Source organism: Hyperolius riggenbachi, chromosome 3 (genome assembly GCF_040937935.1).
Source record: "Hyperolius riggenbachi isolate aHypRig1 chromosome 3, aHypRig1.pri, whole genome shotgun sequence".
NCBI classification, from domain to species: domain Eukaryota; kingdom Metazoa; phylum Chordata; class Amphibia; order Anura; family Hyperoliidae; genus Hyperolius; species Hyperolius riggenbachi.
The window spans coordinates 125303315-125321212 of record NC_090648.1 but is presented as its reverse complement, the minus strand read 5'-3'; the positions used below and the strand labels follow the sequence as shown (position 1 = coordinate 125321212).

The 17898-nt window shown below is 42.9% G+C and overlaps 1 protein-coding gene across 1 annotated transcript in view; it reads left to right on the top strand.

Moving 5' to 3' along the window:
• Positions 1-17898, top strand: part of LOC137562993 (metal transporter CNNM4-like) — a 75331-nt gene that overhangs the window by 5465 nt on the left and 51968 nt on the right. The window contains exon 2 of the mRNA XM_068274886.1: positions 10915-11278. Within this exon, the coding sequence (XP_068130987.1) occupies positions 10915-11278 (364 nt within the window). The remainder of the gene's footprint in view (positions 1-10914; positions 11279-17898) is intronic.

Sequence of the window (17898 nt, the reverse complement as noted above, 5' to 3'; positions counted from 1 at the left end):
TTATAGAGTGGGCATAGTTAGGGCCTGAACCCACTGCTGCATTTTTAGAAATGCATGCTTTTTTTTTAAAGCTTTTTAAAATACGTTTAGACGCGTTTTAACAGGTTCAAACGCGCCAAAACACATTCAAACTATTTAAAAAACACGTTTCTATGCGTTTTTAAAATGCAGCAGTGGGCTCAGGCCTTTACTGTGTAACCTATCTGAAGCCTGAAGTTTTGAGAGGGTGCCGTCCACCCAATTACGTTAGCGGAATTTCCCTGTAAGGTTTCCTGCTGGGTCCCCTAAAGTAGACCAGCTCCAAGAGATCAGTAGCAGTGCCAGGCAGCTGGTACAAAGAAATATGGCAATCTATTATTAAAATATGGTTCTTGCTTCAGGTTCCTTTTTAAAGTTCTTGTTTAGCCCTGGGGAGTTAATGCCATCATGAGATTACATTTTTTTTTTTTAATTTTTTTTATCTGCAGTCAGCTACAAGCTTTCCGAAAGAAACTGTAAGCTGAAAGAGACTCTGAGATGAGTCTTCTTGCCTTTGTTTTTACTTACCCGGGGCTTCCTCCAGCACCATATGTAAGGATGTGTCCCTCGCCGTCCTCCTGCGATCACCTGTTCAGCCGGAGTCCACTCCCAGTACGCGGCTCAGTCTGACTGAGTGATGTCAGCCGGGGCCTTCTGTACTTGCACATCCATGCTTGTGAGGCTGGAGGAAGCCCCAGGTAAGTTAAAACAAAAAATAAACTGAGTCCCTTTAAAGGCAACCTAAACTGAAAAATAAGTGCAGTGTAACTTACCTGGGCCTTCTTCCAGACCCCTGCAGTCCTTCTATGCCATTACAGCCTGGCGGTAACAGAGCGCAATATCTGGATGAGCGACAACCCCTGTCTCTGTCCCCCTAGTGTACTAATGTGCCCCCCTTTTGTGCATTGATACATTACCTGTCTTTTGTTGCCCATCTGTCTTTCGGTTCTTCCTCTATTTGCTCCTCACATGCCTCCGGTGTATAGCGCATGTGACGTCATACCCGCCATGCACTAAATGTTGGTGGTGTATGAGGCGCAAATAGAAGAGGAAGAACCGGAAGATAGATGGGCACCGCGCGATGGGTGACACAGTACAGGTAATGTATCATATGTATTTATACAATAGGGGTGGACTTGGATGATTCCCAAGAGATTTCATGCTGAAATTGTTTGGGAATCAGTCTGTGGTGTATGGACATCTGACAGATCTCTCTGGAATCAAATTCGATCAGAGAGAGATTTGTCTCTTGGTCGAATATGCCCATCATCCCTAGATGTATGGCTACCTTTATTCCTTTTCTTCTAAGTTAGCCAATAAATGGTATTATCCGGATTCAACATTTCTTGCTTTTACTGATGGCTAACACGGTACAATACTCCTTTAATCCTATCTTCAGTGATTGTTTTGGACAGCAGCTTAGGTACAAGCCCTGTGCAGACCAGTTGTCTCCCTACTGAGCAGCGTGTTCTGCTCTGAGGTGGTTGAGTGAACAGCCCTCCTTGCAGGAAGTTATCATGGAAATAATAGCAGTTGTGGGACAGCTGTCAGCTGAAGAGGCGGTCAACGTACACACCTTAAATTATTAATGCGAAAAAAATCTAAACAGTACAGCTCTAGTATGTTGCCCACATGCCCACATCTGGGCCGTTGTATGTCTTCTTCTATAATACTGCAGCATTGTCTCATGGGTCGGGGAGTTATATGAAGTGTACAGTAGACATATACAGTTTATGCACACTGTGTGTTGCAACCAGGACTAAATGATATTTAGCTCTATTCACAATACTTCTCATAAATGACTTATCACCTAATCGATAAAAATCTTTCAGCACATTTTACAAGCAAAATAATCACTCAAAGTAAGTTGTTCCTGATTAACTTCATTTCAATATTGGTTTTCTTAACTTAATCATATATTTGTACCCTTTTGTGAGCTTACAATTGTAACATAGATAAGGTGAAAACAGGTGAAAAAGCTTTGTGAACCTTGCCCAATATGTCCAAAAGTGAATCAGTCCTCCAATGCCAATGAAAGGAGGAAAGTGCAGCTCTCTCAGCGGTGGGATTTGACAAACATCTGTATCAGAAAAAGGAGAGCGAAGAATGCCTCTATGGCACTATACCTTTAGTTCAGTTTGCAAATTGCAAAAGAAATGCACGTACAAGATCGCATACATTTGCAAGCATATCTCACATGGCAGATGTCCACTCCTCGGACCACGACCGTGGCCAGCAGGGGACATAAACAAGGGTACGTGGTAGGTCTGGAGTCCAGGCAGGCTCCAGGTGCCGGGTGATGACATTTGCCATTTGCAAACTGAAAGGTATTACACCATAGAGGCACTCTCTTCTCTCTCCTTTTTCTGATACAGGTGTTGAGTCGAAGCTTGGGGAACAGAATCACATACTTAGCTTCCTTCTTCACAAGGGAAACCTTGCTCTTGCATATTAAATATTCGGAAGGGTCCCAATGTTCCAATTTTAATAATGCTGGAAGGAGTGAAGGCAAGACTAAATAATTAACTTCGGCCAGTCTGCGCAAGAGAAGTGCGCCCTTTACGTATTTCTCTCTGGCGGCTGCCAGACAGATGCATAGAGGGCGCACTACTCTTGCGCAGACTGGACGAAGTTACGGGACCGATACCGGCGCTACAGGAGACTGAGCCTGGCGGTGTGGGAGCGATCCATGCAGATGGGGCTGGAGGGAAGCTCCAGGTATGTATAAAACTTTTATTTAAAATCGTCTTTGGTTTCCTTTAACTACTTTGGCCTCCTGGACGTACTAGCTACGCCCAGGAGAACATGTGCACTGCCGCGCGTGCAGTGCACGCGCACTCCCGGCCCGCGGTTTGCTAGCCAGGCAATCTGTGAATCGGGCTATGGTGCCCGATCACTGATTGCCCCCACCCCCCACCCAGAAAAAACGTCAGTTTCGCATGGAAGCTGAGGTCCTATTTCCCCCGACGTCACTCTAACAAACTCATGTCTGCCATCTTGTGGCCAAAAAGCTAACTGCATGAAAATGCAAAAAAATATTAAAAAAATAGACCAATATGTACAAAAAAAATTGATTTGCATCCCACCCTCCCAAAAATACCCACATCAAATGTTTAATAATAAAAAAAAAAACATTACAATTAAAAAAACACATAAATATTTACCTAAGGGTCTAAACTTTGTAAATATCTATGTAAACATGAAATAATTCTATTTTTTTTTTAATTATAAGCTTGTAAATAGTGATGGATGCAAAACGTAAAAAATGCACTTTTATTTCCAAGTAAAATATTCTCGCCATACATTTTGACAGGGACATAATTTAAACGGTGTAATAACTGGGAGAAATGGGCACATGCGATACGTGAGTTTTAATTGTGGAGGCATGTATTATTTTAAAACTATAATGGCCGAAAACTGAGAAATAATGCATTTTTTCCGTTTTTTCCTTATTCTTCCTGTTAAAATGCATTTACAGTAAAGTGGCTCTTAGCAAAATGTACCCCCCCAAAGAAAGCCTAATTGGTGGCGGAAAAAACGAGACATAGATTAGTTTATTGTGATAAGTAGTGATAAAGTTATAGGCTAACGAATGGGAGGTGAACATTGCTCGGATGAATAAAGTGAAAACGACTGAAGGCTGAAGTGGTTAAGGACCTGCTTAAAGGGAACCTAAACTGAGATGGATATGGAGGTTTCCTTTTAAACAATACAGTTGCTTGGCAATCCTGTTGATCTCTTTGGGTGCAGTGGTGGCTGAATCACACACCTGAAACATGCAGCTAATCCAGTCAGAGCACCTGATCTGCATGCATGTTCAGGGGCTGTGGCTGAAAGTATTAGACACAGGATCAACAGGAGGGTCAGGGAACTGGTATTTTAAAAAGGAAAAAGACATATTCTTCTCAGTTTAGGTTCCCATTAAACTTGTTAAAGGTGGGAGTGAGCCTAATGGAGTGTTCCAGAGTAGGGGGCCGCTCTTGAGAAATCCTGGAGTCTTGCATGTGAGCAGGTAATGCGTGGGATGGACATCTGTAGTGTTGGTGAAGCAAAGAGCAATAAGAGTATTTCTGTTCTGTGTTTTTTTTTTTTTTTTTTTTTGCTTTAACATTGTAAATGTGTAGCTTGAGTCAGAGAAGAGGATGAGTGCATAGGGAGAGAATCTGTGGTTCAACTTGCATAACGTATGCTTTTTTTTTTGTGTGTGATTGTTTTTCAACGTGGCTCTCTCCTTAGTCACATAAGATGGAATAAAACAATGTGATCATTGTTCTGTCCACAGAAGATGGACAAGGAGATAAGTGTTGTTGCTATAGATAATTGATTTCAGAGGCAATGAGTATTTAGCGTTCAAGTCAGTTGTAACGCCCAACCTTTTACACACATTAGATCACATTAGATCAGAAGCCTGACGGTGCAGGAAATTTTGGTGGCCGATTGGTTATGTGACCACCGCATTGACCACAGTAGTAATTGGGGCTACAGCTGCACCCAAGGGATGTTTTTTGGCACGATGGTGAACGTTGGTGGATGTGAGTCTGTAGGTGTAGATTAGGGTGTACTAGAAGATGGGGTAGGATAGTGCTTGCCTTACAAAGCGGTAGGCATGTGTGTTTAGTTTTAGTTAGCGTTAGGAGTGGGGGTAGGTAGGGGGCAGGGTTAGTGTTAGGCTTAGACAACATTAAGTTAATGTTGGGAATAGATGGAGGGAGGGTTAGTGTGAGAGGAAGGTTAGGAAAAGCGATAATACACCAGGGCTGTAGAGTCGGTACAAAAATCTTCCGACTCCTCAGTTTATGAAACCACGACTCCGGGTACCCAAAATGGCTCCGACTCCTCGACTCAGACTCCTTAGTCTAATACTTAACAGGGCTGTGGATATTGTACAAAAATCATCCGACTCCTCAGTTTATGAAATCAACGACTCCAACTCCGGGTGCCCAAAATTACTCCGACTCCTCGACTCCAACTCTGACTCCACAGCCCTGTAATACACTATTGGTACAATACAGCTATTTTATTAGCGTAATTATCCAGCACTCAAGAATGTCGGTGGCACTGCTGATATTCTAGTAGTGGCTACACCCGGGGCCCAAATTTCCCTGTTGCTTTTTTTATGTACCTGAAGACAAGGACCCAGGTCTGATGACTGTAGGCAAAGGAACAAAGCATTTCAAGAGCCTTTGTTCATGTTCTCAGTCAGGAATAATATGTCATTTCTTGGCCCTGTGTCAGCCATGCACTACCATATAATTGCATTGGGAATATGTGATGGCTGCTAAAAGTGAGTTAAAATTTTCCAGTAAACTGCTGGGAATAGTGTGTGTGTGTGTGTGTGCGCTCCCCCCCCCCCCCAGTAGCTATGAGTGAACAATGACAGCTTGGATCTCAGCATGTATGATGGGACAGCTTCTGTTGTAAGGGGCCCAATAATGAAAATCTGCCTTGTCTAATCAGGTAGTACAAAGCTAGTAGCGACAGTAGAACGATCAATATTAGATCAGACCTCAACTGCGATTTCCTTAACTATTGAATGGTGCAAGGTGGCAAGCAACTAAAGTGACTGCAATCTGGTAGGTACCCATTGATTTTTCGGTTTAATAGCTTATGGCAGCTTTTAGGCATTCATCTGCACACATTGTTCTAAATGGCCTTATGTTGCAGCCATTATAGCCCAGATCCACTGTTTTTTTTTTTTTCTCTCCTATGGCTCCCCCAAATAACATTAAGAGGAACCACCCCTGACCAACCCCTTCCCCCATACTTTCCTGTAGGGTAATGTTATGCTCTTCTACGTGAAGTGCACAAACTTCTTCCCTCAGCTTCTGCCTGCTTAGTTTTTGCCCTGCCCTCTGGGTTGTTCCTATTGGGGATGCTCAATGACATGAAAAATAATTGCAGGTTGATGTAGGACTATGCAAATATATGTTGGTTGAAAATGGGCCAATACATTTTCTCCTTGGGGGAATTTTGTTAATTTTCAAGCTGCATAAATTTGCATTATCTGCATCAACTTAGAATCATTTGCATCTCATAGATCGTCCCTATTGCCTAATAGTGGTAGTCAGAATAAGCTGCAGGCCATCTCCATCTCCCTCTTCACCATGCTGTGGTATCTAAAATCATTTTTTAGAGGGTTTCCAGACTTCTACTTACAATAGAGATCGATCCCAATAGAACAAGTCCAACCGCATTCTAGTAAGTTGAAGACAGTAGTTTTTAAATAAATGCAGATGGGGTATGGAAGATTAAGGAATTGCTGTAATCTAGGTGAATCATTTAGAAAAGGAGGCACATGGGATAGAAAACAAGACACATGGGATGCGCTTAATCTACTATTCATGGCATGCAAAGGTATAATTTGAAAAAAATATTAATCTACATACCAAGAAAAGTAGGTGAAGGAAGCAAACAATGGATCTACGAAGAACCCATGCAGGGAAACTCGCTGAGTGGAGAAGCTTAGAGAATCAATTTTTTTTTTATCCAAATAAACCTCAAGGCTGGTGCACACCTAAAAGCACTAGCAGAATCGCAAATCCTAGGTTTTTTTTTTTTTTTTTTTTTTACAGAGTGAGATGATTCTACAGTCATTTTAAACTTATTTGCTTAGGTGCATGGCACAAAAATGCCACATCCCGTCATAGAAGCAGTGAAAGCGCTACGGGACTATCACATTGATTTGTGGTCCCAATGCAGTAGCACACTGCATGCAAGTGTGTTAATGGTATGATGGGAGTTTACCACATACATGAGGCATACTTTCATTGTACTGTATGCCTCACCGGTCGCCCCGAAGCATTATCATGCGGTGTGACCTGTCACGGGTTTGTTGCGCTGCAAATGCAAAAGAATCGCACCACAATCGACTGTTTAAAGCCTGGAAGGAGCCTCACAATGCATTGGACCTTGAGTGGCTTTATATATGGAGTACCCCGTTTTAAATTTGGTTATGGTCCCGAGTTGGTGAAAGGGCACAACATTAATGTGTAATGTCTATGGCAAGGAATCAACAGTCAAATTAAAAAAGAATGATCAAATCTGCAGGTAATCAATTTCCAAAAGCATTCCTTATAAGTCAATCAAAAGTATTGATTGGACCGAATGTAAGACTTAGCTTGGGCAGGGCAGGAGCTGTGGCCAGTCATCGTCCCATAGCGTTGCTCTGCATCGAGCAGTGCACCGCTGCGGTTCAGTTCTGTTTCTAAGGGCCTAAGCCCACTACTGTGTTTTTAGAAACGCATGTTTTTTTTAAGCGTTTTAAAACTTTCAAATGCGTCAAAACGCATTTTGAAACACTTAAACGCATGCATTTCTATGCATTTTTTAAAATGCTGCAGTGGGCTCAGGCCCTAATAGATTCCCTGCTGGCGTCTATTGAATCTAAGTGCAGTGTGTAGTAGAAATCTATTCCTCTCTAAATTGTTCCCTAGAAGATACGATTGTTTTGGCACATCAGGTGGCAATCTATAAATGTATAGGTACCGTTAGACATGTCTGTTTGAAATAAAAGATAACACCCCACCCGCAATGAACATGCCAAAACCCTTTATAAATTAACTTTAGCAACGCTTCTTTGTGTGGATGTGAGGATTAATAGCAACTCGTCTCTTTAGAGAGAATCAGTCAATTTATTTTCGCCAAGCTCGACTGGGTCGTGCCCGGAATTGGTCTTGGCACAAAAACAGGGCTTAAGAAATCGGAAAGGACACACACTAGAGATAACAAAGATAACTGGGTAGCATACATCAAGCAAAACCAATACAGTAATTACATACGAAAAACATTTCCACAAGGAAATGTGGGGTTTCAGCAGTGCAGACATGCTTAAAGGACGGTTCTGGCTAGTAGTAGGAGATCGTTCTAAGGAGAGGGGAAGGTGGTGATGGTAGTGGGAGATGGGAGTTGGTCGAGAGAGTTCAGTGATTTGACCGCTAAGGGGAAGAAGCTGTTCCTGTGCCTTGAGGTCCTGGTGTAGATGGACCGATACCTCTGGCCTGAACGGAGCTGCCTGAAAAGTGGGAGCCTGGGTGTGAGGGATCATACGCGATTTGCAAAACTTTGGAGTGCAGTCTGGTGTTGTAGAGGAGGTCCAGAGGGGGGGGGAGAGGTTTTCCGATGATTCTCTCCGCTGAACTGATGACCCTTTTGTAGTTTGTGTCTGTCGCCGGCAGAGGAGCCAGCGTACCAGACCAAGATAGAACAGATTCAATTGTATAGCATTACATATGAGAATAGTTCTGGCCAAGAAATGACAAATGTGGAGAAGATTGGAAGCCCATAAATCCAGCCACTGCTGATTGGGGTAATGATGGGGGATGAGTCTGATACCGTCTCAGACTTACCAAGTCCTTAAAGTTGATCTGTACATTTATGCCTAACCTAAGACTGAACTGTTTTTACATTTTTGTATAGACCGTGGAAAGTTTAGAACCTCTGTTAATTTGTTCGGACTGTTTGGTTCCCTCCCCCACTCCCCCCCCCCCCCCCCCCCCATTGGGGAAGAATTATGCCAAGTCCTGACTAGACATTAGCATTTTTTTCTAAAGGAAGCAGAATTAACATGGGCTGAACCTGAACTTCACACAGGGCTAATCTGTTCTGGAAAGTAATTTTATCTGAGAGATTTCAGATATCAATCATTAACATCGAGTCTGATTAGGCAAATGCAAAATTCCAGTTCAGCCCAGGGAGTTTGGCAAGTCAGAACCAAGATAACATCTCTATTGTTGGCCAGAAAGCACCATCAATGTTAAAGAGCAATGACACGTCTCCTAAAATGTTGATGTGACCTATATCAGTGCATTTTAGGGCCTGTTTCCACTACACGCAGATTGGATGCAGAAAAATTGACCAATGAATGTCTATGGACCTGTTTTCACGAAACGCAATTTTTCTGATGCAGATTATCCCATAGGCATTCATTGGAGTCAGTTTTTCTGCATCCAATCTGCATGTAGTGGAAACAGGCCCTTAATGTTTTTAAAATATATTCCTAATTTCAGGCTAGAGGTCCTTCAACTTTGTAAGGGTTTTGTACAAATTCTGTAGATCCATAAATAGTGCAAAAATAAGTCCAGCTGGCAAAAAAGGACATCACAACCGGTGGGGCATTGCTTAGCAGTGTGCCCTACAGTGTTGTCGAGTCGGTACAAAAATCATCCAACTCGGACTCCTCAGTTTATGAAATCACCAACCCTAGGTACCCAAAATGCCTCCGACTCCTCGACTCCGACTCCTTAGTCTAATACTTATTAGGGCTGTGGATTTGGTACAAAAATAATTTAACTCTGACTCCTCAGTTTATGAAACCTCCAACTCTGACTCCAGGTACCCAAAATTGCTCCAACTCAGACTCCACAACCCTGGTGCTCTACAGTGCTTATAGTGTGAAAGAGCCGTATGGCTCATTACAGTGGAACGGAAAGTTAAAGCAGTGCATCACCTGCTGATAAGAGCAGGAATGGCTAATAAGGTACCCACACACTATGCAATGTCCCTAATGGATTAGACATTAGATTCTGCAGTGGTGTGATCAATATTGTTGAAGACTTCTGTTGAGATCTAATTTAATGTCTACTGTTATAGAACTGGTAAGCCTCATACACAAGTACCAGGACTGCCACCCAAGAGGGATGTGGACTTAATCACTCGGGCGACAGTGCAGGGCCGAAACTGTACAGACCCGTCACTAGCCTCTAGGCTAGTTCACAGCAGTTGCCCAATTTACATATACCGGTAGTTAAAAAAAAATTTGACCATTGCCATTCCAGCATGGTGGACATAGATGAGTTACTTTGGCTTTGTTTTACCAGATGTCTGAGTGAGCAGTCTTTGCTACACCACTTACAATCTGTGTAGCCTAAGGTTTCGTGCACATGCTAGCTGGTTCATGGCCAGTTACAGCAGGCCAAGAATTTAGTATGTGTAGAGGCCCCAATATGTTGGCGGAGGCCCTACGGGTCCTGTAGGCTAGTGAAACGCCTGTACAGCACTCCACCCTGAGCTGTTTCTCAAGGGATAGAGTCCGGATACCAGCGGGTGATAGTCTTGTCCATGTGTACGACACTTAAAGAGAAACTTCAGCCTAAACAAACATACTGTCATTAAGTTACATTAGTTATGTTAATTAAAATTTATAGGTTTTAAAAGAACAGGCAAATGTTTGTGATTTATGAGTGCAGCCATGTTTTTGGTTGAAAGGAGATGATGGAGTATGAGACACAGTTCCAACTGTCCTGTGTCCTGATCACCCCTCCCAGTTGCTAGGCAATGAGAAAATCATTAGAAATCCCATCATGCTTTGCACAGCATCAGTGGAAAAATGCCCAGGCAGTTTTCTTTGATGGGGCAGAGCTTAGCTTCTGTGCAGCTAAAAATGAGACTTTGGTAAGAAAAACAAAGTTCTGATGCTGTGAAACTGTTAAAGAAACACCAAGGCTTTTCAGTGCTGCAGAGTAGATTTTTAGTCTGGAGGTTCACTTTAAGCGGTTATTGTCTCACACAAAGCTGTTCAGGCTGGACCTCCATACAAGGCAGTGAGGACAGCTTTAACTTCAATTCATATTGCAAAAGTCTTATGCTGCAATTGAAAATATTTATTGTTGAACTGCAAGTGAGGTGATGCAAATTATTTTTAAATATTTGAAAAAGCTGGACTAGTGTAAGTGCCTTCCTTTTCCTGAAGTGATAGCAGAGAGGAGAATGTCAGTTACAGGCCCCGCACACCTAATCCTCCTGTCCTTTGATGTATTGTGAAGGCTGATTGTATTTGGCTGATGTATCAGTACTCGCCAGGTGACAGTGAACAGTAAGGAAGGGTGAAGCGTCAGCCATGCATTGTATGATTAGCGCACATAGCTGCAGTCTGTTAAACATGTAATCCTTTTGTTGTAGGTTACTGAGCCATATAGTGGGTTGGTCCGTGAAGAGATGAACATCATTCAGGGTGCCTTGGAGTTGCGCACAAAGACAGTGGAAGATGTGATGACCAAAGTGGAAGACTGTTTTATGCTTCCCAACGATGCCATATTGGACTTTAACACGATGTCCAGCATCATGGAGAGTGGCTACACCCGTATTCCTGTCTATGAAAATGAGCGCTCCAACATTGTGGATATCCTCTATGTCAAAGACTTGGCCTTTGTAGACCCAGATGACTGCACCACTCTCAGCACTATTACCCGCTTCTACAGTCACCCTGTCCACTTTGTGTTCAGTGACACCAAACTGGATGCTGTGCTGGAGGAGTTCAAGAAGGGTGAGTGTCATCAGAAGCATGACAAGTTCTGTGTCACGGCTTTCATAAACGTCTCTTAATTTCTCACAGCTGCATGCGTAGCATTTGGACAGTTTCACCTAATGCATCATGACTTTTTCATATCCTTTATTCAATCATTGATTAATATTCACCTCTAAGCTGTAGATTGGCTGGAACCAGTTTTGCTTGTTAACTCCCTCTCTGGTCCAGCTGATTACATCTAAGAATAACTCCCTAAGTTATGGAAGATATCGCTATCCCTGATTTAAAAATGTCACTTGTGTGACTGTTGTGCTGCCTCCAGTTGAAACAAGTGTGCACACCTGACTGTTGTGTGGTCTCCAGTTGGAACAAGTTTGCACACCCAGGATTCTGAATTTACTGGTTCCATGCTTGTTCCAATAACTTACAACTCCTGAAGACAAAAGAGCATGACATCAAGTCAATTTAGCCATTTTCAAAATTAAGGTATAAAGATAACTGCTATTCTTCTCAGGAGAGGTATCCCTTAAAGTAAACTTAAGACTAACCTAAACCTTAAAGGGCAACTGTAACGAGAGGGATATGGAGGCTGCCATATTTATTTGCTTTTAAGAAATACCAGTTGCCTGGAAGCCCTGCTGATCCTCTGCCTCAAATACTTTAGCCATAGACCCCAAACACAAGCATGCATCAGATCAGGTGTTTCTGACATTGTCAGATCTGACAAGAATAGCTGCATGCTTGTTTCTGGTGGTATTCAGATACTACCACAGCCAAGTAGACCAAGATGGCTGCCAGGCAACTGGTATTGTTTAAAAGGAAATAAAGATGGCAGCCTCCATATCACTCACTTCAGTTGTCTTTTAAAAATACCTCAGAAGAAGGAAGTCTCTGGATCCTCCAGAGGTGTTCCATGTCCTCTTTGCCCCCACTGCTGCTGCTCAGGACTCTCTCTTGAAGTTCACGCCCACGCTCCTTTTCATTTACAAGCACGACCGTGGTACACCTGCATGATTACGAATGCCCCTGCACAAGAGCATGGGTTACTTCCCAAATGCTTCCATAGCTCCGCAATGTCCATGCATGAAGTGTTATATTTGGTGGTCAACCAGTTGACTTTCCCACTGAGGTGAGAGCACCCAAGAGCACTGGGTCGAAGTGACCATGGGTCTTCACTAAAACTCCCCACAAGTGACAATTGATTTAGCTGCCTAGTGCCCTCCAGGTCGCATTCAAGGGGAACTCTTTAACAGTGGTAGAGAGAACAGGTGATGCCACTATTAGGAGAGTACTTGTAGTCTGAAGCAGATCCGGGTCAAGAGGCAGGATTCATAAAGTTCAGTCATGAACGGATAACCATATGACTTGGGGCAGACAGCAAGACAAGATCAAGCCAAGGTCGATACAGAGGGATGCAGAGCAGGAATGGTCAAACAAGCTGAGTCACCATCAAAGGCCAATCAGATAAGAAACAAAACTGGGGGCCATATGCAATTCAGTTTTTCACCAGAGCTTTCTTCTAGGAGATAATTTTTCATCTTCAATTTAAAATAACTTTCCAGCACTTTTCAACTACAAAAGTACCAACAAGTAGGTGAAAAAGTGATATTCTAATTATTTTAACTATTTTCTTTCTGGTGGCTTAAAAGGCATTTTATTAACAAGTTTAAAAATGTCACCTAGGAGAAAACTCAGGAGAAAAGGTGAATTGCATATGAGCCTGGGTCACTAATGTTTACTAAAGCACAAAAAGGTATCAGCTGGGAGCCTCCTTGTAGGATGCCTTTTATAGGCCAGGCCAAACTGAATTGGCACGCAAGTTCGCACATGGACATGAATGGCAAGTCCCATGCATGCGTACCTTAACCACTTCTCTACCACGGGGTTTTTCACCTAAAAACCACAGCAATTTTCACATTTAAAGGAGGCAAGGGTTAATGGGGGTATAATTTATTTAAAAAAAACCTCACTGATGCTGATCAGTCACTAATGCTGTGTTAGTTATCCGAGATCCTCTCAGGAGTGATCTCAGTAACTGTAACAGCATAGTGACTGATACAATGTTTACACACATTCTGCATGAATAAGCACTGTCATTGGCTTTGTGAACACATGTTCACATCAGCCAATCACAGACCAGCGGGTGCCCGACGCGTATGCATGTCCGCATGCACGCGGACGCGATCGCGCACAGCAGGAAAATAAACAGGAGTTGCCTATCTACGCCCCTGTGACTCAGGTGAATTTTAAAGGGGCGTAGATAAGCGTGGCAGAGGTTGTTAAAGGGAACCTTAACTGAGAAGGATATGGATGTTTCCTGTTAAACAATACCAGTTGCCTGGCAGTCCAGCTGATCTCTGTGGCTGAAGTAGTGGCTGAATCACACCCTGAAACAAGCATGCAGCTAATCCAGTCTGACTTCAGTCAGAGCACCTGATCTGCATGCTTGTTCAGGGGCTGTGGCTAAAAGTATTAGAGACACAGGCTCAGCAGGCAATTCAGGCAACTGGTATTATTTTAAAAGGAAAAATCCATGTCCTTCTCAGTTTAGGTTCCCTTTAAGTGGTTAAACTCTGTGTATGCGTGCGAGCTCATGCCCCTAATCAAAGGATATAACCTGCTAGTGGCACATAGCGTGTCACGCAGCCATTCCAGCATCACAGAAGCCGAGCAATTCAGACAAGTGACAACTAACTGAGACCGACAGAGGAGCTTGCAGTTGCTATCACATTTCTGACAAGCTTGCATCAATAGTGGGGGCCAGGAGGATGTGGGGAGCCTCTGCAGGATTCAGGTAAGTATTTTTATTGCACTTTTCTCTGTTACACTTTAAAAGCCCCGTCCAGGAATACAATTAATATTCCACAGTCCAAATCGCACCCCCTGTATTCAGAACCAGCCTCCTCTATTGAGTACAAGAAGTAAGAGGTTGAGTGACAGCTTGGCCAGGACTTTACCCATGTCCTTATTGGAAGGGTTGGAGTAACAGTGATGGACAAATGACCATGGCTAGCTCACACAAGTGTTTTTTGTTTTTTTGTTTTCTTTTTTGAAATAAACTTGCACTTTTATTGCTCGTATAGTGGGAGTGTGGTTGTTTAAATTTTATGTGGACAGGTTTTAACGTGAACCCTTATTGTGAAATTGGAAGGGGGGGGGGGGTAGAGGGGGGCCGGTTCATTAACTTTCTTACATTCTTGAATAGTTTTAAGTTGGACTGTTGACATTCAAGTATCTACACAGTTTGGGTCCTGGATACATGCAGGACTTACTGAATCTGCACCACACCTCTCACAACTTCAGATCAGCAGGATCCATAAACTTGGTTACTTTCTGAGTGCACCTGAAAACCTTTGGAGCCAGAGCTTCTGTCATGCTGCCCCTACCCTTTGGAACTCCCTACCACACCCAGTAAAGATAGCACTATCCCTCAGTTATTCAAATCTAGACTGAAAAGCTACATGTTTAGCCTGGCATTTTGCATACTTGTAAAATTCTTCCTGTGTACCACAATTTACCTATCAATCAATTACTGGTCTGAGCCACACTTATGCATTTTGTTCTATGGGAGAAAAGCACTTTACAAATGTTGTTTTTTTGTTGTCTTTTCTTTGACTTCAGATTCCCTTTCTTGCTCCTTCTTAACACGCTTTTTATCCTTCAAGTACCTCTGAACTTTTTCTGTTGTATATGTGAGGCTGTGACATATGTCACAGCACCATCCTTTTTGTATAGTGCCCGCTGCGGTCCTTGTTCTGCTCAGATGAATTATTTGACTGGTTTAGAATGTCAGTTATGGGCAGGGAGGAACTGGCATTTCTCCTAACAATGCCTCTTCCTCCCTAGGCCACGCCCACTTGAACAACCCCTCCTACTTAATTTTTAATAGCCTGTTTAAAAAAAAAAATCACTGCACAACACTCCTACTCCAGGTTTCCTTTGCCACCCCTTCTGTCCTTTTGGCTTTGCTGTTCTGCCACAGTGTCCTCTTGTATATGCGGATGCAACTTCACAGCAATGGAGATGACTCGGTAGTACTTCAGGTGTACTCCCCAGTCAGCACCGTTGTTGTCAAGATGGCGGCATTTACTAAAAGAAACTGGCGGAACGGGAGAGCTGACAGGATGAAAGAAGCGGCGATGGGAACCCGGAATAGGTGAATTATGCGGTGGCTTTTTTTTTTTTTTTTTTTATGCGCCATTAAACCGCACGTCAGAAGTACTAACATCACAAATAGCTGTTACATTGACAGCCCCAGCCTGGAGGTTAAAGAGGAACGCTAGTGAAAATAATGTAATAAAAATTGCTTCATTTTTACAATAATTATGTATAAATGATTTAGTCAGTGTTTGCCCATTGTAAAATCTTTCCTCTCCCTGATTTACATTCAGACATTTATCACATGGTGACATTTTTACTGCTGGCAAGTGATGTTACTGGAAGGAGATGCTGCTTTCTTTTTTGGCAGATGGAAACCGCTGTTTCCCACAATGCAACAAGTTTCCCACAGTGTGATGTCAGGACCTCAGAGCTATGAGGTGCTGACGTCACACTGTGGGAGGGGTTTCACCACAAAATCAGCCATACAGAACCCCTTGATGATCCAATTGAGAAAAGGAAAAGATTTCTCCTGGGAAAGGGGGTATCGGCTACTGATTGGGATGAAGTTCAATTCTTGGTTACAGTTTCTAAATACAGAAAATCTCACTTTTTACCGCATGTTATAGTTTGTGGTATAAGGTATTTACCTCACAAATTTGGGAGTTTACCTCACTAGTTGGTAATTTTTAATTGACGTGACAAAATGTTCGGTAAAATCAGCTGTTTCCTGCTATGCCTCATAGGCCTTAAAGATAAATCGAATTTAAACCGAAATTGTGATCACCAAGATCACAACTTCGGAATCGTCAAAGCGGCAATTATCACGATCACGTAATTTCCACATGGGGAAGTTTGAAGAAGTGGCATCAAACTTTCCCAAAGTCCCAGCGCGTGCAGCCCGCAGTGTTGGACATACCTTCCGCATGAGTTGAAACGCTGTCCTTGGTCTATCATCATCTGCCGGCTCTTGTGCTTGGCAAAACTCCGTGTCACATGACATACAGGAAGTACTCTGTGCATTAGAGCCTACAGGAGGCGAGGTGGATAGACTGGCATTGCCAGACTCGTGCTTGAAGCCATAATCAGAACTGATGCAGCTTGGGGAGACAGAGGAGGCACAGAAGCACAAAGGGGGCAAGAGAAAGACCCAGAGGAGGCATAAAGAGGCAAAGGGGGCACAAAGACAGGGGGACAGAGGGGGAACAAACAGGCAAAGAGTGGGAACAAAGCTTGATTTGAAGGAAATCGTGAATCTAATCGAAATTGCAATTTCAGACAAATCGCTCAATTAAATATCTTCCTAAAATCATTCAGGCCTAATGCCTCATGCAGTAGTGCTTTGTGAATTGAGCCCAATATCATTGCTGGTGTCTCAGTGATGCCATTAATTCTAAGGCCTCTGATCTGTAGTACTTTATCGTGGACACCACAGTGCTGGCTGTGTAGGATTGCTGGATGCCTCAGATGCTTGCCTTGAATGAATGGCTTATGTACTGCAGCATAATGCAATCCTAGCTAGTAACAGAGGTGGTATCCTCACTGGGACTTCAGCTCACAGCTCTTGGATGACCTTGTACCATTTGTCATGGGGCTCTTTGTATGAGACTTGCATTCATTCATTATATATCTGCTGAGACAGTAACGGCATATTCTGTTTTTATTATGCGAGTAGCAATACACTCGCTTTATCTAATTCTAAAAATAAATGTCTGCCTTTTGTGGGGTGACAGCAGTTGGCTAGATTGCTCTCAGACAGGTTTCCTAACTAATAAGGGACATCATTGTTTGGTCTGATGCAGGCATGTGACCTTGTGTACGCAGCGGAGCTGGCATTAATATAGCCCCCTTCCCCCTCAACGTCCTCCTGGCCCAAAAGTCATTTCTAATTTCTGCCTGAGCTATTTAATGAAGGGGATATAGGGGAGATCTGGAAGTATGTAATTACCTTTCATTGCGTAATAACCTGCCTGGCACTCTGTACCCAGTTTATATCCTGCACACACACAGCACACATTGTATTTTTGTCATCCGAGAGCATTGCTCAATTGTCACTTTAATTATCTCTGTATTTGTTTTCTGTAATAACTGGCGTTTGGGTGGTGCCAATGGAGCAATTTTCCCATAGACGGGATAAGCTGACCCGGGCAAGTCATAACTCCAGAAAGGAGCTCTATTTGGGAGGCCAAAAACACTGAGGGGGCTGTCATTCCCAACCTCACGTGTCCTCCAAGTGTCTTACATCCTCTGAAATGTACGAGACACTACATTAAGCCAAATATGAAAAAGTAGTGTGATAAGTGCCAAACTGGTAACATTAATTGACCTGAGTTTAAAGTCTGACAGCGCTATCTGTATCATTTAAATACCCACATTGCACTAATACAGTGATGTGAAAAACTATTTGCCCCCTTCCTGATTTCCTATTCTTTTGCATGTTTGTCACACTTAAATGTTTCTGCTCATCAAAAACCGTAAACTATTAGTTAAAGATAACATAATTGAACACAAAATGCAGTTTTAAATGATGGTTTTTATTA